The sequence below is a fragment of the Phoenix dactylifera genome, chromosome 14 (assembly GCF_009389715.1).
Source record: "Phoenix dactylifera cultivar Barhee BC4 chromosome 14, palm_55x_up_171113_PBpolish2nd_filt_p, whole genome shotgun sequence".
Classification (NCBI taxonomy): domain Eukaryota; kingdom Viridiplantae; phylum Streptophyta; class Magnoliopsida; order Arecales; family Arecaceae; genus Phoenix; species Phoenix dactylifera.
Genome location: NC_052405.1, coordinates 12706290 through 12732297, shown reverse-complemented (window position 1 = coordinate 12732297; position 26008 = coordinate 12706290). Strand labels below are relative to the sequence as shown.

Genomic DNA, 26008 nt, shown 5'->3' with positions numbered 1-26008 from the left:
CCTTTTCTACAGCAATGTTTAGGGTTTCTAACCACCAATGCATGAAATCACACATGAAGGGGGAGGGAGAGGGAGAAGGAGGATGGGAACGAGGGAGGGAGGGAGAGACCAACCAAGCGAGCCAGAGAGAGGGGAGGGAGGGAGGGAGAGAGAGAGAGAGAGAGAGAGCTGATCAAGAATCATATCAAAAAGGATGAATCTCCTATAAAATAGTACCTGATGAGTCATCCAAATTTTGAGACCATGTTGTTGATCATGATCTACAGTATTACAGCGTGCTTAAAAACTAAGTATTTCTTGTATACAAGTGAGTGACAACAAAATGGATGTTATACATTGAATTACGAAAAATAATTGCAGAGAAGATATATATAAGAAATGAATACATGCAATTGATCAAAATATACACATCATGAAACAAAATTCAAGTTCAGTCCGTTTGTGCATCTGTATTTTGCCTTTGGATTCCCACATTCACTGCATATCTCTTATATATACAATGTAAACTATGGACATGATGGCCAATTGTCTGTTCATTCAACCAACCACATGTGATCACATACAAGTGAGGTCAATAAAAGAAAAGCAAATCCATTTCTTACCTATGGCTCTGACCAAATTACAAAAAAAGAAAAGAAAAAGAAAAAGAAAAATCCTCACAGCCACAGATCCATGCTCACCATGTTTGTACCAGCACTAACCCAAGAGATCATTGTTTAACCTTTTCTACTTTCAATCATTTTTTCCTTTTGGCCTAGAACCAATGGATTAACCTCACAAAAAATTGATGGCCAAGATTGCTTTCACCAGCTTAGTTGGATACCCACACCAAAAATTGATGGCCAAGATTGCTTTCACCAGCTTAGTTGGATACCCACACCAACAAAAGTTGCTCGACAGTTTCTCAACAAAAGCCTACTCCTAGACAAATGTGTTTCCATGAACACCCCCATTCTAGGCCAAGGTTGGATAATGCCATCACCTATTATAACATCTATTATCCAAAACTACTATTTAACAATTAAATTCACTGCAGTTTCTGTTGTTTTCCAAGATGAGAAAGGACTGGAATTATTTACAAGTATGTAAAAATTATTATAATACTTACTATTTTTAAAAAATAATACACAGAAAAAATATGTGTAGACCATTGTACATGAAAAATAACAGTTTTTCCAGCTGCATGCAAAGATTTGGTGATTCCATAAAATATTACCTTAAACAGGTAAACAGTGCAAATGTTAACTAATAATCCATGCCCATAAATTTAATGAATGTTATTTTTCTTTGAACTATGTTTTTTCCCTCAGGACCTCAGTTAGACATGCACAAGAAATAAAGGTAAATACAGAACTAGAGGGTCCTGACATTTTTTTTGGAAAATATGAATCAACACAAAGAACTTGCCCATCGTTTTTTTTTAGAAAAAAAGAACACTGAAACCATGTTCTTTTTGCTTCTTTGTGTTTCTTTGGAGGCTGGCTTCATGAAGCCATCTTCAAGCCCATCCAAAATATGGTCATTCAACTCATCTTGCATCGCTGCACATGTAAGGCAAAGAAAGAGAACAAAGACAAGAAATGGAGGGGGGGGGGGGGGGGGGGGGGGGGGGGTTAAATGATTTCCTAACTCTCTAGTTAGAACTGCTGAGTTATGCCCCGTTCGATGCGACGTTCGCAGCGGAATTCGAACGGGATGTCGTTCATCGTATGAACGCGCCTTGGATCGTAGAATTCAAAAAATTTTCTGGATCCAAATCCAGAAGATCTTTGAACTCATTAGGGAGGGAAGATTAGGATCTAAGGAGGGTTGATAAAGATTTATAAAACTGAAACAAAAAATCAAAAGTTTTAGATTTGAAGATCTCATCTTCAAAAATTTCTGCAGGTGTAGAACACCGCAGCCTGATGATCTGTCTAGGTTCCTGGTTAAGCCGCACACATGTCCGGCCTCTACAGGTATCCACACGAGGATTTAATCATCTGAGATAAGGTCTTATCGGAGTGCTAGCTCATTGCAAAGACCTCTAATGACTATCATAAGTTGGAATAAGAATCTGCAACTTACCTCCTTGAAGAAGAACCCTTTCTTCTTCAACCTTGCTTGCGATGGAGGAAGAGGAAGGAGGAAGCTTGCACGTGGATCTTCCTTGCCTTGCTACTGTGGAAGTAGAGGAGGATGAAGACCCCTTGCTTCCGTGAAGGAGGAAGAAGAAGGGTTATGTGGCGTGAGGAAGAACTCCTTCCTTGCTGCCGTGTGGTCTTTCTTCCTTTCTTTTCTTCTCAAACTTCCAACGCCTTGGAAGAGGAAGAAGGGAACTCCTTTGCTGTCGTGCAGGAAGAGGATGAAGGCTCCTCTTGCTGCCGTGGGATGGAGGAAGAAAGGAAGAGGAGGCGTGGAGAGGAAGAGGAGAATTAATTCATAATGTCTCTCTTGCTACCCTTTTATAGATTGGGTTTAGGGCTTCTCCTAATCTTATTAGGAGTATGGGAATATAACCCACCCTTGGATTAATGCCAAGTGTCCAATCCTTGTGCTCATAGATGCATGACATGTGTCCACTTAATCAATTGATTAATTTTCTAATCACATTAGGATTTCTAATCTCATTAGGAGAATTAATTGATTTGGGAGCATGCATCCTACGACGCCATGTGGACTTTAAAGTCCGCATAGTGTGAACATGACTTAAGTCATATCATCCTACGACGACATGTGGTCTTTAAAATCCGCACAAACCTTGGTTTAATCAAATTGACCCAATCATGAACCCAAATCAATTTGGGTCGAACCTAATTTGATTTGGCTCATTAAATCAGCCCAATTGCAATCCAATTGCAATCAATTCCACTTGATTCTTCTTCCATTAACTCACTAACACTTAGTGGGTTAATTCAATCACCAATCATATTGATGATTGATTTCTATTGTGATTCCAAATCACAATTATGATAGCTGACTAATTAAATCCTCTATGTGTGTAACCTCATAGGTTCTATTCTGACTGGTAGTGAGACATATTGAGATCTCCAAGTCAATATCACTGAAACTCCTTTTAGTGGACTGAAACAATTTCAGTTCTACTCTTAGGGTTCACTGATCACCAAGTAAATGCCTTCGAATCTCACAATCCACTAGTAACACCTAGCAGTATGTGGTGGCAACCAGCAGAATGGAATATCTGAACCTCTTGGTGCAGTTAGCGTATGATACAGTCCCTCTATCATGGATCCCGACGTGACGGAGGTTATGGATATCTCATCAAACCCCATCGTCCGTCATATGTCAAATTTATACGACTTCCAATTCGAGATATCGAAACTCTTTTTCCAAAATACGTGACCAGAAATTTATCAAACTCAGTCTCATAAATCACATAGGATCACTCCTAATCTATCAAGATCGATAGATCCCATCTAGATGCAATCCTATTCCAAAATGAACCAACTGCAGCCAATCCGCACTACAAGGATCCGAATGGCTATGGCCCAAGTTCACATGCTCGTCAAACTACAGCAACCTCACAGTGAATAGCTGAGGCATCGCAGGTCAAAAGACCAGTCATACAACTACAGCATAAGTAATCACTGACGAGTGGATAAACATCCATGTGACCACTATCTTTGGTCAAGCTCAGTACCTTGTCCTCTAACAAGTACTTGCATAATCACTCCAGTGTCTCTACACCGTGGACTCGAAACTCGTCCATCTGACTAAGTGATTTGTGTATTAATCTCGGCGGATCGATCACCGTCCCTCGTGATGGATCCATCGATCAGGAGCATTTAGAAATTAATCTCTAATGACACATGCCTCAAATTCTCAACTCCTTGAGAATATGTGTCATCATCTATTAATTTCTTGGACGATTCATGGACACATACAAACATGAATGAAAAATAAATTGCCCAATATTATTTATTAATAAGAGTCAAATTACAAATTTGTTCCCAGATTACAAATATGCGTCAGCCACGTTGGCTTCTAGGGCATACTTCTAACAAGAACTGTAACTAGGAAACATAACAGCTTGGAAAGAAAAAAATAATAATTATAAGTCCAACACTCCAAATCCAAGCAAGAATGAAGACTATAATTTTTTCCTTCATGTGTGTTACACATACTGAATACTAGTTATAAACTTATAATAATGGGAAGGGCACAGAGCCCAGCAACATGCTAGGCTCTAAAAGTCTTTTGCCCAGTGGTCTCAGTGGGACCATCATTGTAAAGTGGTAGCCAGTCAAAATAAAAAAAGAACTAGGTTAACTTCCTCCATATCAAATACCAAATACCAATCTATAAATCATATAAAAATAGAATATTCATCGAAAAAATCATTGCAGGTTGATGCCCAGACTACACTATATCCAAAATTCACGCCAAATAGAAAAAATCAGGCAACATTCATTTTTGTTTGTGAATTTTGGTCTTTTTTTCATGGATTTGGCTGGATTCATGTTGTGGATCAAAGCATCAAGAGAGTAGAAGAGTTCTCTCTGCCTTCCTCACTCTCTTCTTTTGTTCAATCCCCTCAACCACACTAAAAAATAAGATCGACAAACCAACCATATAAGGGTATGTACTGCACGCCATGCCCCCCCATATCTACAAACCCTGAGCAAACTCTGGGGCACACCATGCTACTTTTTGAGCTAATATATGACCAATACTATGTTGTGGTACTTCAAACTTTAATGAAGAGAGAGAAAGCAAAGGCAGCAACTTCAGTGCAAGTTGTACAAACTAGGATGCGTTGGTTTGCTATGTACCAGGGTACCATTAGTGTCCTAAGAGCTGGTTCTCCGTCAGTCCAATCAATTACACTTAGTATGGACCACTACAGGCCAGCTCTTCCTACTTTGCATTTAACAATGCTCTTTACTTCCAGAATTTCATTTTGTGCATCCATGTTGCTTTCTCTTCGATATTTGAAAAATAACATAATAAATAAAGCAAATAGTTCTGCATGCGGTAACCACTACTCCATCTTGACAAGATGAAAACGGTAAATACGATTTACACTCTTGCCCATTTCAAACTGCAATCTTTTCTGCAGAAAGCGTTTCACAATTCTGTTTCACAAATTGATCCCAATTTGCTTGACAACAATGATATGTGCTGTATATTCAAAAACAACATTATTACATTAATAGGCCTTTTCTTTTCACATAAAAGCATGAAATAGCACTTCCAACAAAAGACAAATATACAATACGAGTAGCCAAACCAATTGGGTGCAATATGCCCCTTTATTAATACAACAAAATGGAATGAAGGTCAACTAGTAAGAAGTATAACGTATTCACCAAAAATTTTGATGGATCTGAAGTAAACTAAATTCAAACAAGTATAGAGTTATATGTTACAAGTTATATGCAATAAATTAAATAATACATATCATGTAAGTTAAAGTTATATAAGTTTTCAAATTAAATAATATAACTTGTATAACTGATACTAATCAAGTATTTAAGCTAACTAATAGTTATTAACAAGTAATGGTTATATGCTTATAAACTAAAGTTTATCATAATTCTACTATTATGATGCAAATAACTTCGAGCCTTTATCCAAAGTCCTTCAATCTCCATTCATGCTTAACAGCCACCAAATTTCTGACTGTGAGGTGCTTTGTACACACTCTCTTCTTTAGCAGAAGTATACCCTGATAACTTTAGTTCTTTAAGAGAGAAAAGCAAACTGCACCAGCTAAAAGTGGAGTGTCTTCATCAGAGAGGGAAACAAATAGGTACTGATACTTTCTCATAGAATCATGGCCATTCATGCTTTCCCCCCACATGCATTATAAGGCAAGACTTCTAATAATTTCTAACAGCTGTGAGTTATAAATCAGGTCAGAAATCTATAAATTCTTGTCAATAGTAAAAAGAATGAGCGGGGAAGAGAGAGAGAGGGAGGGAAAGGAATCCTTTAACTCTTTGAAGATATTTAGAATCAATGCAAATGATATTTAGATGATAGGTTGTTTGGAATAGAGGAACAGAACAGAAGAGAAAAGAGAAGAGACAGGAGATAAAGATGAGAAAAATGATGATTTTTCTCCAGGTGTTTGGATGCACAGGAGAGAGGAAATTTATCTAGACCGTCTGGATCTAGGGTAAAAGAGAAATAGAAAATAATATTTTGAGCATACAGTTTCTCTCCAAATCTTTACAATTTAAGTGCCAAAAAGAAAAAAAAAACTGTGGGTTTGAGGTGACATGGTTTTTTTCCATTTCTCTTCTTTCCTCCCCACTTCTTCCCTTGTTTTCCTAACCACATGAGAGAAACTCAATTTCCCTACTCACGTTCTCCTCCTCCCCATTTTCTCCCAATCAAAGAGGAGGTCTGTGAGAACCCATGGAGGCGTGTGTATAGTCCCACATCGGTTATTCGACGGAAAGATCTTGGCTACTTATATAGGACTAAGGAACCCTAAAAAATACCTTCCAACTAGCCTTTTTAGGTGAGGTCCTGGGTTGTGACAATTGATATCAAAGCCTGGTTATCCTAGTGGTGGTGCTGGTAAAGCTCACCAAACAGGTGGAAACCCAAGTCCGGCTAGTGAGGAGGCATAATCGAGACCGATTCCTTTGCATTCAGGTTTTGGACGATCTTCCTAATTGATGAATTTCAAGAGATTTTAGAGCAAAAATTGTAACTTACCTCTACCCCTAGTATTAATTATGATCCAATTTACATTATTTGAAAGTTAATCTATTGCTATTATATTTTGCTGAAATTAAGTATCATATGCATGCTGCATGAAAATGATTGAATCGAGTATGTTTAATTTTACTTGTGCATGATTTGTATTTTATTGTGATATCGTATATGTTCTGATTTTGCTACTCTCCAATCCAACTATGATCACACAGGCTTAGGATCTAGTCCCCTTCCAAGCCTCCAATGGGGTGATCACTGGCGCATGCCGGCTGACAGCATGTTGTAGTCAGGAGCTAGTTTTCTTTCAAGCCTAGCCAATTGAGGTTGATCGTTGACACATGCTAATGAAAACATATATCTCTATATGATTTCGAAGCTAGTTTCCTTTCGGGCCTCCAGTAGGGCAATCATTGGCTCATAACTAGCAACGGCATATTGTAGTCAAGATCTAATCTCTTTCGAAGCTTGTTACGAGTTGATCGTAGCCATAATTGCGAGGACTTGGAAAGTGAGAATGGATGGTCCATCCCTGGTTGTGGAAAATTTATTTTTGGCCAAGTGCATTACATATTTTGAAATCTATGTTGATAGATATGATATGTTTCATGTATTTTCAGGATGTTATTATTCGTGAAAACTCATGCAAACTGAAATTTCATGTTTCTTGCACAATACACTTGATCTTACTAGAGGTTTTGGTAACTTATTGGGTTGTGAAGCTTATTATCTCTCTTTTATTTTTTTTACAAATACAGTCGAGTAGACGAGGTTTGGGATCAAGCAATGAGGAACTTAGGATTTAGAAAATATTTGATCAATGTCTCTTGGAATAATTTGATGTATTCTTATTGTTAGTGATTGTGGACTATTTCTTCGGAATAAATGCTTTAGTTTATTTAACTCCACCACTACCTGAGTTAGAATGATATGTGTATGAAAAAGGCACGCCTTGCATGATATCCAAGGCATCACTCTAGGGTTCATACGGTCGTATCACATGATCGACCTATACAATAGGTTCGACGCGTGACAATTAGTGATCCTGTAAAGACCTATGTGGGTGCAAGGAAAGTCCCACGTCCGTTATTCGCTGGAAAGATCTTGAGTACTTATACAAGACTAAGAAACCCAAAAAAATACCTTCCAGCTAGTCTTTTTGGGTAAGGTCCTAGGTTGTGATAAATAATATCAAAGCAGACCCTGCCCAAATAGACTTGAAGACGCTGCAACACAAGCTCTTTAAGACTGACGATAGGCCGATAGTAGTGCTTGTGATTAGATTTGAATGGATTTGGACCCTTAGTCTAATAAGAACGTTAGGGCTTAAATGGGGAGTATGTGAGGATCTGTGTCTTACATCGGTGATTCACTGAAAAGATCTTGGTACTTATACAGAACTAAGAAACCCAAAAAAAATACCTTCCAGCTAGACTTTTTGGATGAGGTCGTGGATTGTGACACTAAGATGGGCAGAAGCTATAAAGAGGAACCCACACAAATCAGAGCATACCTCGTTATAACATCTGACAACCGCTGTGAGATGACAGGTGCCACCTCAGCGGGCCTTCCAGACCTAACGCTTGGAGAACAAATTGGTGGCATGTGGAATTCGATTGCTGCAGAAAATAACAGAACCCAGATGGCAGTCCCCAAAAAAATAAGCATTTCTGGCAAAAATAAAGAAGCGGTAAATATCATATAAAATCGAATGCAGACCTAGGGATCCCTCATCGGGCGCATCTGCCGAAGGGATCATGACTTCAAGCTTGATAGCGGCAAGCATGGTCTGTGCATCAGAAGCATTTCATCAAGCAGTCGAGGCACATGTTCAGAAAAGCATTTCCAAGTTACAAAAGGAGAAACTAAAACCGAAGAAAACGCACTGTATCACCGATCTTAACCAAAGCAGAACCATCGGCAGAAGCAACAGGACCTGGAGAAAGAGAGGAAGAGAGGGTTTGTTTTAGAGAAAGGAAAAGTTGGCATTACGGGAGACAACAAAGACAAGAAGAGTACCAAGGGCGACGGTGGTATCTCTAGCGCGGTTGAGAGGCCGGGCATCCGGGCGCACCGACTCGAGAAGATGGCGCTCGTAGAAGGGGAGGGGGAAGAGACGCCGGTAGGCCTCCACCTCAATCTCCCCTGCTAACCCTTCCGTGCCCTTACTCGATTCCATTCTAACGGCAATTTTTGAGACCTGGACGCTGTTGTCGAGTGTCGGAGCGTCCGCCGTCCGCCAGGCGGCCGCTCGCAGCGTGGAGAGGAGGAACAGTAGGAAGAGCTGGAACTGGGGAGCGGAATCTTATTCGGTCGATCTCCCCATCGCCATCGAGCCTTAATCTTATTTGACTGGGTGCGTGGGTGGGTTAGTTTAGACCCAAGCCGGTCAACTTCTCATCTTTTACACAAACCGGGATAAATACACTTAAACAGGGTAAACTTGGTTTAAACACCTTATTTTTAATAAAAAGAAAAATTACCAGGGCCAGTTTCACCCTATAACTCTTGCTTTAAAAGTTTTGAAGCCGTCTTCGAAATTTGGTATGCTGTTCAAAGTGATCCTTCCAACCATTATGTTCGTCTAAGCTCATGGGATTTCGTCATATGATGATCAAGTGAGACCTTTACGATTAAGTAACTCTTATATTGGCGGCACTCCCTAATGGTGTTATTTATTTGGCAATACGCTTCTTCTCTTTAGTAGCGTGCGATTCAAGCTTGGATTCCCCTTCAAGCCGCATCTCCCACTCTTCTCTTTGGTCCGGTTCTACCATTGTGGAAGAAAGTCTTCTCTCAGGACATTGTGTACGGTGGCAAACCCCAAACGACACTTCTATGGATGTTCAAAGTATGAGGTATGCTGATTTCTATTAAGAGCTTCTATGAATCCTTCCACTTTAAGGCTCAAACTCAACTTTGAAGCTCTCCAATGCAACAAAAGCTTGAGAGGAAACTCCAAATATGCAAAGTTGCTGACTATTCTCATATAGATTTTTCTTATGCATAAATTATAAAAATTTTATTAAAAAAAAAAAGCTACCTTCTCTTTTTTGTGGTACAGTATTAATTAAAATATATTTTTTATTTTTTTCATTAATTTTTTTTCTCCTCCCAACCAAATGTGTTCTCCACCAAAATTTGCCTCTAATTTTAGTTTGTCCCATGTATTAGATGCCTGCTTAAGGAATACGCTATTGCTGTTGCTTTTTTATTTTTGGGACAGCGATAATTTACGCTAGTCTCGTCGCCATCGGGGGCTGAGGTTGGGATGTTTTTGTTATTTGCTGAGTTGGCAGCGGACATTTTGGTAATTGTAGATCGCAACGGTCGGCCTGCGAGGGGGTAGTTCTATATACACCCCCCCTATTGCTCAGGACACCCCCCAAAAACCAAAAAAAAATACCCAAACTAACCTTTAGTGTAATTACCATATTGCCCTTGAAATTTTCTCATACACCCCCCTTCCTCCTCCTCCGTTTCGTTTTGAAAAGAAAAAAAAAAAACCCCCTCAAACCCCCCTTAAACCCCTCGCTCCATTTACATCGTTTAGGCGATCTTTGAAGGAGATTTAAGCCCCATTCGAAGCATGGACAAGCAACTAGTGATTTGGGACGAAGAATCGGCCGCAAAGGTACGTGTTCCACCTTGTTTCGAAATTTTTTTTTTTCACGGTTCGTGCTCCGTTCGGCACTGGATCGCCGAACAAAAGACTTCTGTTCGGCTGCACAGTGCCGAACAGAAGCCTTCTGTTCGGCAATCCTCAACCGAACAGAAGCCTTCTGTTCGGCACTGTGCAGCCGAACAGAAGGCTTCTGCTCGGTTGAGGGTTGCCGAACAGAAGGCTTCTGTTCGGCACTGTGCAGCCGAACAGAAGCCTTTTGGTGCCAAATCGCGTGCCGTGCTGAATTTTGTGCCGAACAGATCCTCTGATTCATTAATTCTTGGTGATAAATTATTTTATATGTAGGGCTATGCTACAACCGAATCGAGTATAATTGGATCAGAATTTGTACTGGATTACACAAGCGAATTTACAACTTACGAGGTATTATAATGTATTGTGCAATTTTGTAATAGTTTAGCGAGCTATTTTTACAACTGTGTACTTACATAAATTGTTTAATGTATAGATCTTCAAGAGTAGAGAGGACTTGTGTAATTGGTGTCGTGAAGCTGGGAGGCGAAATGGTTTTGTTGTTGTAATCAAATCATCCGATGCAGGTACCATTTCTAAGAAACCCAGAATTACGTTAGGTTGTGAGAGGGGTGGGACGTACCGAACCAAAAAAGAAAAGCGAATAAAGACTGCCTATGGGACAAAAAAGTGTGGATGCCCTTTTGCATTAAGAGGAAAGAAATTGGATACTGCGGATGATTGGATTATCACTCATGCATTATCATATTATGATGATTGTCCACCATATGACAGATGGATGACTATGCCGGACATGGGTCATCTTATAGCATCCTGCTATAATGTTGTCCTATACCATCTCTCGTTGCAACAATGTCTGACCTTCCTACCTCTCCGTTCTGTGCCAGTACCTCTTCTATCCCGCAAAGATATCGCTATCGGATTCGTAAATGGAAATCATTTTGTTAAGGTACTACGTTCACAACACTTGCGAATATTTAATTTTGCTTATTTATAATTTTGTAGCTATTAATATTTTCTTATTTCTAATTTTGAAGGTGTTCTTGTTGCCGGGACATCCCGTTCCGCCAGTAGCGACCAACTGGCGAAAATATCATCTTCCTTGTGCTACCGGATGGGAAAATTCATATGAAGCACGGATTCAACAGTTCAAAGAGAGCATCTCACCTAATGTTATAACTAGCGAGACAGTAGAGTTAGATTGATTCTTTATATATGTACAATTTTTGAAAGTTGTAAATTTTTTTGGGCTCTTAGAGTCATGTACTGTGAAACTCCATCATCAATATAAATCAAAAAATATCTGTCTTCGCATTTTTCGGGTATTGGGGGTGCTGAGGTGGCTCTCCATCAGCTGGGAATACATATGAAGACTGTTGTTTCCGTTGAGATTTCAGATGTAAACAGAAACATACTTAAGAGCTGGTGGGAGCAATCCTAGCACACAGGGGAACTAATAGACCTTTCTGATGTACAAGAACTTAACGGTGACAAGCTTGAGCAGATGATTAACACATTTGGTGGGTTTGATCTGGTTATTGGTGGAAGTCCATGTAATAATCTTTCAGGTAGCAACCGCTATAGTCGTGATGGGCTGGAGGGTAAACATTCATCTCTTGTTTATGATTATTTTCGCATCTTAGACCTTGTGAAGTGTATCATGGGGAAGAACTTCTGATTGCACCATCTCACTTTCTTGTTTTTGGGTCAGTGAATCTAGTTGTATGTTACATCAGGGTACGTTACAGCAGGCATCATCATTTCTGAAGGAAAAGTTGAGCAGGCATTATCATTTCTTTTGTTGGAAAAGAGGGCTCTGTGATGTTCTTGGTCAGGTGAGCGAAGCGCAAATAGGCTGCGCGCTTTATTTGGGGGAGTGAGAAATTAAGGGGGTGGTAGAGCATCTTTTAAATGTTTGCCTTTGATGATTGAGGCGGATTTTCTGATAAGCAACAGTTATGTTAGCTATGTATTTAAAATGTTGAAAGATCATGAGGATGTTCTCTGTGAAACTCCATCATCAATATAAATCAAAAAATATCTGTCTTCGCATTGTTAGATTGATTGTTATGTGCACTGTTATATTTGTGTAAAATAGAACGGGCCAGGCTTTACAAAGATTACACGTAAATGTACCAAAAATATATATTTTTCATTAATATCAAAGGCTTTACAAAGATTACAAAGGCTCCATCATCAATCCCTATAACGCCATCGTCGACGCGTGTACTGCTGTACGTCCGAATGAGAGGGTGCTGGATCCGAATGAGAGGGTGCTGTACTCGGGCCAGGCTCATCACCCAGAAGTACCTGATGCATCTGAGAAATAGCATCAAATAGGTGCCCGGCACCTAGTGACGTAGCCTCTGAGGGACCCATCCGTACAATGTCGGTACTGATACCGAGTGCAGCTGCATTACGCCGCCGGTGCATGTCAGCATCATCATGACCTCCCCTAGCTCCAGAATGAGTACTCGAGCGCAGATGAGGAGGCTGAACTGCAACGTGCGTGATACGGAGATACCACTCCATGTATCCCGGTACGCTGTCTGATGGCCGGGTAACTGGGTGGCTCCTGCTCGCCTGGCTCAGCACGTGGTCCTCCCACCGCTCCCAAAGCTGATCCATATAGGAGTAATGTATCCGGTACGAGCCTGCTGTGGAACCTCTGTTGGCTCGCGTAGGGGCTAGTGGCGCTCGAGGGATGGTCTGAATACGACCAAACTGTCTAAGAACCCTTTCTGGATGATAGGGTTCTACGATATCAAGGCACTTGATGGAGCCACTAAAAAATGCGATATCAATATATGGGCGATCTCCCCGAAGCCGATGATGGGGATCCCAAATAACCTGCAAAACAAAAGGTCCATTTCAGTTTTATACTATATCGCATATTAAAAGTACTGACAAACACAAGCAAATGGTAATATGATACGTACCTCATCGATGCTCAAAAGGTCCAATGACTCACGTAGAACCACTAAATGGTCCATCGTGGTACGGGATGGAGTACCGGGCATCCAGCGGTGCACGCGGGGACTGGCATCAGTATACTCGAGCGATGGGTGAGGACTGAGTGCTGGACGCGCGTCTCCAGCTGACACCCCCAACAACTCCACAAGTAGCTCCTCAGCATCCCGATCACTCATCCTCTCAGGAGAAACTGCTACTGAGGCACCTGCGACAGGAATCCCTAAAATGGCGGATACATCATCCAACGTGATAGTGATCTCGCCAAATGGTATATGGAAGGTGTTCGTCTCGGGCTGCCATCTCTCTACGAAGCCCGAAATCAGAATCTTATCGATGAATCGATAAGAGCACTGTACTAACTCTACGAGGCCCGACTGCCTCAATAGTGCTCTGAACCTGGTATTTGGTTGGTTTAAAGACCACCACTTCCATTCACCAACCTTGGCAGTATGGTTCATGCACTTTAGTGGAGCTCGTTCCTGTAATATAAATGTATAATTACTACTACTTTATAAAACATCAATAAACAAAATATAATGCTATAACAAATAAACAATACCTGTTGCCTCCAGATGGAAGCTGCTATATGCGTCCTGAAACTGATCAGGACGGACTCATCCTCTGGACCTCCTGGACATGGTCCAACGGACTCATCGTCTTCGCCCCTAGCGGGCATATCATCATGCTCTGACTCAGGAGAGTCCGATGGCATATGAGCAGGCTCGGGAGAAGCAATCCTAGCACGACGTCTCCTAGCTGACGCCGTAGGTCTAACTCTGGCGGAACGGGGATCCATGTCTGAAAATATAGAAATTCAATGTTAGGCTATATCAAAGAAAATAATTCAATTGCATACATAAATGTTCGGCACAAAATTCAGCACGGCACGCGATTTGGCACCAGAAGCCTTCTGTTCGGCTGCACAGTGCCGAACAGAAGGATTCTGTTCGGCACTGTGCAGCCGAACAGAAGGCTTCTGTTAGGTTGAGGGTTGCCGAACAGAAGGCTTCTGTTCGGCACTGTTCAGCCGAACAGAAGGGTTCTGTTCGGCGATCCAGTGCCGAACGGAGCACTTGAGGCGGGGGGGGGGGGAGCTACCTCGAGGTGGTCGTGGAGGCGCCGGCGAGGTGCTCGTTGCTCGGGAGATGGCCGGGGAGGTGGTTCCGGGAGAAGCCGGCGAGGTGGTCGGAGATCGGGAGAATGCCGGCGACGAGAGAGAGAAGGGGGAACGGGGGGGTTTTGGGCGTTGGCGAGGTGCAATGCACCGACCGGCGACGAGAGGGAGAAGGGGGAGACGGAGGGGGTTTGGCCGCCGGCGGGTGTTTTGGAGGGGAAGAGCGGGGTGGGGGGGGGGGGGGTTGAGGGGTGTAGAGAGCAATTTAGGTGAGGGGGTGGGGAGGGTGGGGGTAATTTAGGAATTTTAAATTTTTTAGGGGTGTCCTTAGCAAATGGGGGGGTGTAGAGAGTATTTAATTTTTTTTTAATTTTTGGGGGGTGTCCTGAGCAATAGGGGGGGTGTATATAGAAGGGGTGACCAGGGGGGACGCGTGTAATAAATGATTGCAGAGCACCATTTAGTTAAATGTTATTAAAAGGATTGGAAAGAAAAAAAAGAAGAAAATGGAAAATAATATTGAGCAAGAAATATTAAATCTATTCCAGCGAGGATGACTGACGGAGAAAGGTCTTAAACTCTATCCTCCGGACTTTGGCAATTTATTTATTCGTTTACTCCACCGTGCTGTTAGCTCAGGTTGACACGAGTCACGTATCGGAGAAAGGTGTTAACTATATCCTATTTGAGGCTTTGTTTGGCAACCTATTTATTTGTTTATTTCAGTATGATTTTACCTCAGCTTGACGTGAGTCACTTGTTGGACACGTGCCCGACGCATTGAAAAAGGGCTCGCCGTGTCACGAGTTTTGAGGCTCCCTTCCGGAAGCTTTGTTCAGGATAATCATCCATATTTTTTTTTTATAAATGGAGTAATCTTTGTTATAACCCTTTTTTTTTTTTTCTTTCTTAGTTGGCTTGAGGCCTTCGTTTGTAAAAACCCAATTCAGACTTGACTGTTGCCCATGGGTTTAGGATAGGGTTGGCAATCATGGATCTGTTCTTTGGATTGGATGCAATCGAATCAAAAGTTTCTTCAATCCAAATCCGAACTATTTTATTACAAATGATCAAAAATTTAAATTAAAAATTAATTTTTGTTTTGTTCAACAAGTAATTTGATGCAACCACATAATTCATCTATTAAATAAATCAAGTTTGATTAAATGAATTAAACAAATTAAATGGGTCAAATGAGTTGAATAGATCTTAAATGGATTAAATGGGTCAAATGAGTTACATGGATTATTTGATCCACCCCATAGATAAATATTAAATGGGTTAAATAGATTAGATATCTAAAATCCAAATCCGATCTGAATGTTAAATAGGTTAAATGAATCGATCTATTTATGATCCAATCCTGTTTAGCCCAAAGCTAAATTTGATTATGGTAGGTCGAACATAGAATAAGTTGACAGGTTAGGTCACATTTTGCTGGCCTTAGAGTATCATTCCTGACTTTTTTTAGTTCTATATAAAAAAATAAATTTTGAACACTTGTCGATGCGTAAAATTACTTCACCAATAGTTGTTTTCAATTTCTTCAAAATGATACCAGATAGCATACTACCTAAGTCCATGCTAATGAAGTAAGGTGGTGAGCAATGGGCAAGCAGGTGCACCAAGATCTGGTACTAGAAAGAGTTTATCTTGCCTTCTATTTGTTCCTTTGTAGTAAGGCAGCAGTGCTAGATATTCCTGGTCCGAGTATGTTCCATGACATTAATGATGAGACAATACTCCAGAGGTCCAGTAGAAGTGGGTGCAGCTACCAGGAGAGATATAACAAACCCAGCCCCACCATTAGCTCTAAGCATCCAGCACCCGAGCTTACCACCACCGAAATTGATCTTGAAAAAGCTAAAGAATCAAGGCTGACATGCGATATAAATCCCCTTAGAATGCAGAGAAACTATAGAGGGAGACTTCTAATTTTCCTTGGTTATCAAGTACCAACGATGGACAATTGTGTGGATAAACTCTGAAGATTGCAATGAAGCTTTCATGAAAGTAACCTAGCTGCTCTAATCTACATTTTTTAATTATTTCTTGCCAACCAAATATGATAAATGACATAATCAGATAGTAACGACCTTAATGATCTCCTAAACTCTATGCACTTCATCCTTCGAACGACTCATTAACATATCCAGTGATAAGGAGAGTTCTGGGTCATACAAAGGTTGACAGCCAGACACCACACCTAATGTGCTCTCTAACATTCAAGGAGAACATGGCAAACGGACACTTAATAAGCCTCGGGCAGTAATCATGGTAAGGTAATCATGTAGCACTTTGTGGTAAGAAAGACAATCCCATGCCACTTTCCAAAGAAAAAAGTGCCACTCTTAGATGGATACAAATTTTTCAAATCCAAGCTATAATCCTCATCAACGCTGAGCCAAACCTTAGGGTTTTATATAGATCCCTACATTCCACAATTAATTGTCGCGGTCATCAAATTCTCCAACCTTCCACAATTAAGAAATGGTGAGCAATTGTGATAGCATGGTTTACTAAAGAGAAGAAAGCAAAAAAGGTTTGTTAATAAAATTGTTTAAAGACTATAATAAATGAGTTCTTTATTCATATGTATTTGCCTCATTTCTCCACATTTATTTTCTCAGTAAAAAATACATACTTAAACCAGCAAAAAGATGGAGACCCATAATTTTCTGTTGTTCGGAAGTAATTGATTAGTAATGGAAACATAAAGTTTTTTAAGAGTGGCATCAGCATTGATGAAAACCGCAATTTCTAACCAAAATATATATATATATATATATACTGCTACAAAATTCGGATCATAACAGCATGATTTCCCTACCTTTGTGCCATGAACCTCTGTTAATACAAGCATGTTGACACATCAGATATCTAAGATCCTTGACCAACTATAATAGGGATCTCAAAGTCCTATCACAAGGGGGTGACCTTTGCAAGCTAAGATAAACGTCAGTCAACAAAACCACACACAGCTTCAGATTTTGAAACATTTTCACACCAAAGATCTCATCAATTCAATGTCACATCACAGCTTTTACAGCAAGAACTCTTGGTTGCATGCAAAAAACTTTATTCTGGTCTGCATTTGTTAAGAACTCTCAAGCCAAAAAGCCAAGGTGCAAAAGGTTTGGTGAAAGGGAAAAAAAATTCAGGAGATTGAAGCTCCAGCTGACAATGTATCAGATTGCGCAGGTTAATCAACCAATGCCCAGGTGAGTTTCTGATAAAGTTACATTTAAGTCAAATAATAGGGGGGAGGTTCCACTCATGAAAGAACCTTCTGAACCTCAGAAGTGACTTCTTTTGGGGGTTTGTCGGCATGAAGCTGCACCACAATACTCTTCTTGGAGTAGTAATCAATGACCTACAATGTAAAAAGAAGTGAACCATTGGCTTGGACTAATCTGATGAAAACTTTGAAGATGGAGGAAAATAACGAGGCACATTGAACGAGTAGAAACAATTGGTTTAAGCATGTGATGAGGTTGCACATCACTGAATAAATACACTCATAATCTAAATATTCGATATGACACTTTTGCCTGATATAGAACCCAATACATTTTAACTTCTTGTTCTTAACCAGTAGCAAAATTAACTCTCCTGCAAGAATCTTACTTCTTATAAAATTAAAAAACTTTATCTAAAAGCTAATGTTTGCATAAAACGTTTACCTATCAATAATGAACAACAGGTTTGAGTCTCAGGATAAACATAAAAGAAACCCAGCATATCAGGATTTCTGGGAAAGGACTTGACCATACATTTGTCATGTATAGCTCAATATCACACAATAGCTTGTCCACGTTGCATGATTTGTTAATGTGGAGTTTCAAGATATTGAAACAGAGACCAAAATCTTTCAATAACATCTGAAAATAAGGTTATGTCCTTAAACATGACAGTGTCTATGAAACTAGGTCATGTTTTTCCAAACAATCTTGTAATATATATATATATATATATATATATATATATATATATATATATATATATATATATATAATGGATCCAGGTTGACATGATGAAAATGAACAAAGCAATGCGTCTATGCATAAATCACAGAATCATATGAAGCCACTATGTCATTTTTTTCCGTCATAGTAAAGGTCAACTCACTAAAAGACAAGCAACAACAGGAAAACCTCATTATGGCAAATGTTGACAAATATGTACAGATATATATATATATATATAAAAACAGGACATCTATCTAGTGGTTTTCTAGATGGGCATACGTGCATGTAGAAGAGTATATAACATATTTTTGTAGACCAACCAGATATGTACATGTACAAAATTGGATTTACATGTATAAAATACACACATCTTTCCATGAGCATTATATGTAGGACTGTATTATCAAAACAAAATACATTTTTGGCTATCTTGAATATATTTCATGATTAAATGGTGAAAGAGAAAACAACCTCTTTTTGAATTAAAGTGGGAGGATGAGGTCACAGTGTCATTGGAGGGGGGAAAAAAGCATATTGCAAGATAGCAATATCATGTTTGGACAATAAGAGAATCAAGGTAGACAGAATCAGCATCACTATCAAAAATGAGAATTTGATGAACTCACTATCCTGGACCAAGACAAGCTGAGACATGTATAATATTTGACAACAGGCATGAAGTAGAGGTTGAGAAAAGACTAGGATTGTAGGCCGTGTAAAAGAACTTGAGAAGGCTCCAGAAAGAAACAGGCTCTCAGATTTGTCATGAAGGATCAAGAGAAGACTGACAAGGCCTACTAACTTACCAAGACCTTGATGGAAGTTGTGAGAAGGTTTAAAAAGGTGATAGATTTGCTCAGGGTTTCAGCCATAATGATTCTGCATGAAGAATAGGAAAAACAAAATACCTACAAATCGAAGGAAAGATGGGCATTATCTAACTGCCGAAATTATATAGGATGTGAACCAGAAGTAACAGGTTGTCGAACAAAAACATACATTTATTTCAACATTAACTTTCATGGAAAAATCAAATAAATAGGGGAAGCTCTCGAAATCTCAATATTAGAAAATCATTAAAAATCTAAGCAGGCATAGGCAGAATGTAAAGGAATGCCATACAGGTTCAGTTTGTCTGTGGAATGATTCAAGCCTTGACTTCAGGACCTCAGCTGTGTCATCCTTCCTTTGAATCAGTGACTCTCCAGTGACCTTCAAAAGGGAAGGAAGCATTATAAGCACCAAAATGCACGACTCAGCAAGACAGGACTGAACAGAATATCAGGCGTTCTGAGACATTGCCAAAAGCTCAGAGACAATAAATCTAGCTAACATGGCATGCATGAAAAAAAAATTGCATTGGGAACTCTGCAACACAAGTAATGTGATAAAACAAGTTTACAGATAAAAGAGGAATTGTTCATTCTAGGTAATAAGCACTGCTATTAGGAGCAAACCACAAACCAGATTTGGGGCTACTTGCACCTAGACGCAGCACCCAGAGATCTAACATAGTCTAGCATGTTTCTCAGACAAGAAAAGGTGCAAAGCCTAGGTTACTATAGATACAATAAGCAATGATGGTTCCACAATTTGTAAAGCAAGACGTTTCAAAATTCCTGGCTTAAAGGTAGACCTACAATAGTTATTAATTAATTCACTTATCTACATGCCAATGGCACCAATAACAGCAGTATAACTCTCTATCAGAAAGGCATTTAAAGAGTTAAACTGGAAACCCCATCTTTTGATTGGAATGCGCTCAAGCATATCAATATTGATATCATGATTCAAGTAAACGCAGCACACAGAGACCTATACATAGTCTAGCATGTTTCTCAAACAAGAAAAGGTGCAAAGCCTTAAGTTACTATAGATACAATAAGCAATGATGGTTCCAAACTTTGTAAAGCAAGACGTTTCAAAATTCCTACCTTAAAGGTAGACCTACAATAGTTATTAATAAATTCACTTATCTACATGCCAATGGCACCATAACAGCAGAATAACTGTCTACCGCAAAGGCATTTAAAGAGTTAAACTGGAAAGCCATCTCTTGATTGCAGTGCGCTCAAGCATATCAGTATTGATACCATGATTCAAGAAAACTTGAAATAGAAATTACCCACTGTTCATAAGCTTATAGTATGTCATTATAGGCATGTCATCAACCATTCACGTGTATTAGAACAATGCTAGTCCATACATTAACGTTTTGATATTCCTTCACATTGAGCAAACAAACAAATTGTCCTGGACCATCTTTTCATCATACTAAGCCTCCCCCAGATCCATAGAGTAGAAAGAAGTAATGGATCAACATGTGGCATTGTAATGATCCTGCCAACTTAAACATCAGCAGATAGAACATGAATACCAACATGGCTACCTTTTATTATGCCTATATCAACATATTATACATAAAATATCTCAGGTATAAAGCATGCTTCAGTTCAAAAAAATAAATAAGTGAATTATTGATTATTATCCACTTACATCATCAACGCCCGGAACCTTTGGAGGAGCGAATTTTGAATGGTAAGTCCTTCCACTAGCTGGATGGATCCAGCGACCAGTAATTCTTTCTTCTAGTATGGCATCATCAATTGCAAAATTGAGCACCTTGTCAATTTTGGTGCCCTGCTTCGCCAACATCTCATCTAGCTGCATGCAGAATTTGTCAGAAAATTGACAAAAAAACTTAGCAAAACGTAGTTCCATAAAAAGCAGTAGAGGTTCTATACACTCATCACCCAGCTAGCATTATAATATAAGGGAAACGATTTTAACCTTCTGTGCTTGAACAACCGTCCTTGGGAACCCATCAAGAATGAAACCCTTTTGACATGATGGTTTCTTAATGGCTTCATCGATTATTCCAACAACCAAGTCATCAGAGACAAGCTCACCCTGAAAAGCGAGGAGCAAAACAAACTGAAAATTGTAAAAAGGTACTATTCCATCTTCTATTATTACCCTTATTTTGATTGCTCAATGGTACCTTATCCATGCCCTCTTTAGCTTTGAGCCCAAGAGGGGTCTTGGCAGCAACAGCAGCCCTCAACATATCACCTGTGGCCAAATGGCATAAGCAATATTCATCCTTAATTATTGGTGACTGGGTCCCCTTTCCAGATCCCGGTGGGCCTGCATTTAAGCATTAAAGAAAACTTAAGAATTATCTCTTTATCAATCTATTATTCTCTATCTCTAGCAATTTTTAGAGAAAAAAGAGAACTATTGTACAGGTCTCAAAGATAAATGATGTGGAAAACTATTAAGTCTGATATATGTTGTTGGCCCTTTCTCTATCAACCTAAGCTTCTGGCATCAATTGGTTAGTCAACATGATAATAGAGCTCATATTTGTGGGAGGTCGCAACTTATAATCTCCTCCATGCTAATTATTTATTTGATTATCCTGGTTGTTGTGTGGACTTAATTCACTCAATGTGTTTGTTATCTTGACTCATTTCAGTCATTGTGATCCTTCCATATGCATGATCCAGGCCGTACATGGGGGGAGGGGGTGTTAAGCCTGATACACATTGTTGACCTCTCACTATCAGTTTAAGCTCTTGGAGTCAGTTAGTTAGCTAACAGAAACAAAATAATTACAGTATATTTTAATTAAACAACACATACATCAATAAACAGAAACATCTCATGCTAACATACGTAAGTTCCAATATATGAAAAAAAGGAATGTTTTTGTTCCCTTAAATCCCTTCAAGAAATAATAGTTAAAAGATGTCCGAGTGCAACCATTCACTGTGACAAATTATAAAGAAGATTATATGTAAAGACATATCTAGCATAAATGGAGCATTGTAAGTGTACCAAAATGATGCTTCTGGTTCATGCATTTCACACTTGAGAAAAACATTTCTCTGAGATGTTATCTGTTTGATCTTCTCATTGCCTAGGCTAGAGATCTATATTGCTCATGGAAGTGATTTGAAAACTCCCCAAAAAGAAAACAAAAAAAATAAATAAGAAAGGTTAGTTATTTTTTTAGATTTTATGTATCTTAGCAAAAAATCTATATGCAGATATTTTTTTCAATCAACTAGTGATTTGAAGAAGGCATACAAGATCACACTATACTCACTTATGCAATTCTTCTTGCTGATCCAGCTAGAGTTGACCCTAGATGACGATATTGAGATAGATGAGTGGTAGCACGAATAAAATAACAACTAAGTAGACAAGGGATGCCACAATTGAGTAAGATCGTGATATGATTTAGACTGGTATGGCATATACAACAACAAAAAAGGATAATTCATTTGCAACATTCACCTCAGATTTGTGATGCAAGATGGAAAAGCTCAAATGGAAGAATAACGTAGCATGTTATAACAACAGAAGTTGCAGAGCACAATAGAAATGAACCATGAAGAATGTTCCGCCCCCTCTTTCAAAGCAATCCTTGGAAAAGAACAAGGACCTAAAACAACACTAAATAGTTTTGCTGGTTAAAACAAGAGCTACCGCACACCTGCTCCAGCAACCTCACACCTGTTAAGGCATATCATACCAATGTGCTCACATTGCTACCCAACATTCTCATCCATCCAGAAGAACTATAGGAATAGCTTCTTATTTCTGATTCCTCATGGTGATAGCTGATTACCACTGTCTACATCTAATTAGGAGTATACCTTATTTTAAAAGGGGAACTTATTCTCTTATTTTGGTAGAAATTCGCTTAGAGGAGTATTATCAGACTCTGGGGATGTCCAAACCAAGTTCCTTTTCTGCTAGTCCAATAAAACTATACGATATAAGTCTCGTATGTGCTAAAAAATTAATCGATTAATGAAATTTCCTCCCTTTACAGTTTGCAGCAAGTTCATCTAAAGCTTCTAAAAAATCAATCTTTTTGGAACGACATAATGATACACATCGATCACAAGGAAAAAAATAAAAAAGAACTATCATCCTAGTCCGGAAAAATCCTTAAAGACTAAACAAAGAAGCAAGAAAAATCCCCTCTTTTTTTAAGAACAGCACATCCCAGAACCCTGAGCTCAACCAAGCCAAAAGAGATCTCGGCGAAAAAGAAAAGCAGGCTCTACGTTACAAATGAAATCCCAAGTAAATCTCAATTGGATGAAAATAAAAAGAAGAAAAATAGAGAGGGAAAAAAAAAAGCAAATCTAGCCCTAGAAAATTATCTAGATCAGATCCAGAGAAAATCTGTGCCGATCGAAGGGATATATATACCAATGAGGATGAGGCGCTTGTCGGGCTTGGAGGCGCACTTCATGCGGCGGAGAAGCTCCGTCATCAGATCTACCGACGGTATGTCCGCCAGTTCCACTCCGCCGCTGCTCCCCATCTCTTCTCTCTCTTCTCCTCCTCCTCCTCCTCCTCCTCTACGAATCTCTTCTCCCCAGCTCCCAACCCCCTTCGATGGATCGATATATAGAACTAAATCTGCCTCGCTCCCCTCAGGAGAGATCAAGATCGAGGACGACGAAAAGAGGGATTTTTTTTGAGGGGTTTATGGGCCGCTCAGATGGCGGCGGGTCTTTCCATGTCCCGGGGTTTCAGATTGGCAATAAGTTGATCCGTCAGAGTAGCTTATCCTTAGTACAATTTTCATCATTACCGTCAGTTATATGCTTGTTTACTTGAGATGGTAGGATCCAGACCTTGTATTTTTGATGGTGTTTTCGGTCCGAGGGTGCAATTTAAGGGAGAACTGGCTACCTAATTTGCGCGTTGGGTTCCACCAACCCCCTCTCCAAGGCCCGGCCACCATGTGCGAGTTCGGTTGTTTCGTTGGAACCATTCAGATTAAACGGTGTCAAATGATGAGACAAATTGGAGATTGGACTTTAGAAGTATCTGGTTTGTCTTGCTCGAAGATTGTCGCCCAAGTGGAAAGTTCTGGAGGGTTAAGTTAATCGAATTGAATTTTACGCAAACTTCAAAGCCATGAGTCTTGGGCACGTTCGCGGACAGCAGAGAAGCTTCCGTTGGTTGGTGAGCATGGCCGCTTTACCGGTCATTGCCGAAACCAGCAGGCCTTAGGCTGCAATTGGACCGGGTGGACCGGTTACCAACCCAAACTAACCTGTTCAGACCTCATCCGGCTTGTTCTCAAAGAACTGGGAGCCTGGTTGGGTTTAAATATTAGATCCGTTTCAGGTTGTATCTGAATTTCACAAGCTTGGTCGAATTCGACTGGACCTGATCTGTACACTATATGAGTCTATTTTAGAGCTTCCTCTTAGTTAACCAACCTGACACGTTTTAAATTGATCTGAAGGAATTATGCCAGATCATTTTTTTTTTCCTTCTTAAGAGAAAAACGCTCAAATTAATCTTACTGTATTAAGAAAGCCCATTGCTGAGGTTATTAACCTTTTGAAGCATATTGCAGTTTTAGATAAACATTAGTTTATAGAGTTTTGACCATGTTAGCAAATAATATTGTGGTAGTCAAAATTTAGTTTGATTTAGAAGTTAGAATGAAACTATTTTTGGGTTAATTAATAAACATAGACTTGGATCCGAACCAAACCTATTCTAGACCTGAATATTTTGGGTTAGATCTAGGTCATGCACGACCCCGATCCAATCCGAATAACCTGCTAAATTTAAAATATTTTTCATCAAAATTGATGGGGGGCAAAATAGATCGTCCTGCCCATAACAAAAGGGCCATTCAATTTCGGCCCAATAGATACCAACGCCTGCCAGACGGAACCTCGGTCCGGCCTAGAACCAGCTCGACCTCGGATTCGCCGAAAGCTCCTTCGACCTCAGGAATAATCGCCGACCCGCCCCGACTAAGCTTAAGGTGCCTCCTGTATTCGCCGACCCGCTCCGACCAAGCTCGGAACACCTCTGGTATTCACCGACGCGCCCCGACCGAGCTTGGGGCGATCTCTCGACGAGTTCGACCTTGCCAACGGCCGCACCCATGTGCGTGCCCACACCCTTCTACGTGGCTGTACATTGCGACACTACCACGTCATGCTTCGCTTGCTGGCCAAGGACAGCGCCATGCTACTCCGGCCATACCCTGCTACGACTGTCGACGCCTTACCTCTCACAAGAACGAACCGCACTATGCGCCACAAGCAAGCTCTAGCTGCACACCATCCCCACTCATGATGGGAACGGGCCATACCTCCGCCACCTGGGCGCCCCTACTGGAACCATAAATAATCTCATTAAGTAACGCCTAAGGGACTTTTGACTGGACCAACTGAGTACCACTCTAACTTGATCGTCGGAGGGCCCTCATCGGAAGCACCGGTGAAGCTTTTGTGCAGGTACATTGTCAATCGCAGGAGATGGTTCTCATCCTCTTCCTCCACATTCTGGCAGCTTCCTTGACTCCTCTGGCGTGGTCACCCTCGGGCCAAATTTGAACCACAGCAGAATTGATCCAACTCGACTCGATCATCTAATGGATTGGGTCTGGGTCTAATATCAAGACTTGTACATGAGACCGGGTCTAGTCAGGGCCAAGCATGCCCTGATCAGACCCAACTCATCTAACCCTAAGCGAGCCATCATTTCTGCATATTATATTGTAACAAGTAAATGACATACATCTGCAAATTTTGAAGGAGGGAGGTCTTACAATATTGTAAAACTTTAACATTT

General features: G+C 40.1%; 1 protein-coding gene across 5 annotated transcripts in view; it reads right to left on the bottom strand.

Annotated features, from left to right (window-relative positions):
* Positions 1 to 23918, bottom strand: part of LOC103702935 (adenylate kinase 4) — a 39796-nt gene extending 15878 nt beyond the window's left edge. For 2 of the 5 annotated variants that reach the window (XM_008809344.4, XM_008809342.4), the window contains exons 1-4: positions 8686 to 9015; positions 8553 to 8602; positions 8386 to 8455; positions 8180 to 8285 (exon numbers count right to left, since the gene is read on the bottom strand). In XM_008809344.4, coding sequence (XP_008807566.1) covers positions 8180 to 8285; positions 8386 to 8455; positions 8553 to 8602; positions 8686 to 8845 — 386 coding nt within the window. In that variant the 5' untranslated portion in view covers positions 8846 to 9015. Of the gene's footprint in view, positions 1 to 8179; positions 8286 to 8385; positions 8456 to 8552; positions 8603 to 8685; positions 9017 to 17397; positions 17785 to 19501; positions 19592 to 20875; positions 21044 to 21169; positions 21290 to 21380; positions 21527 to 23608 lie in introns of those variants that run through there. The other 3 variants (XM_008785577.4, XM_039133753.1, XM_039133752.1) reach the window with 3 other exon arrangements.
* Between the last annotated feature and the right edge of the window lie 2090 nt (positions 23919 to 26008).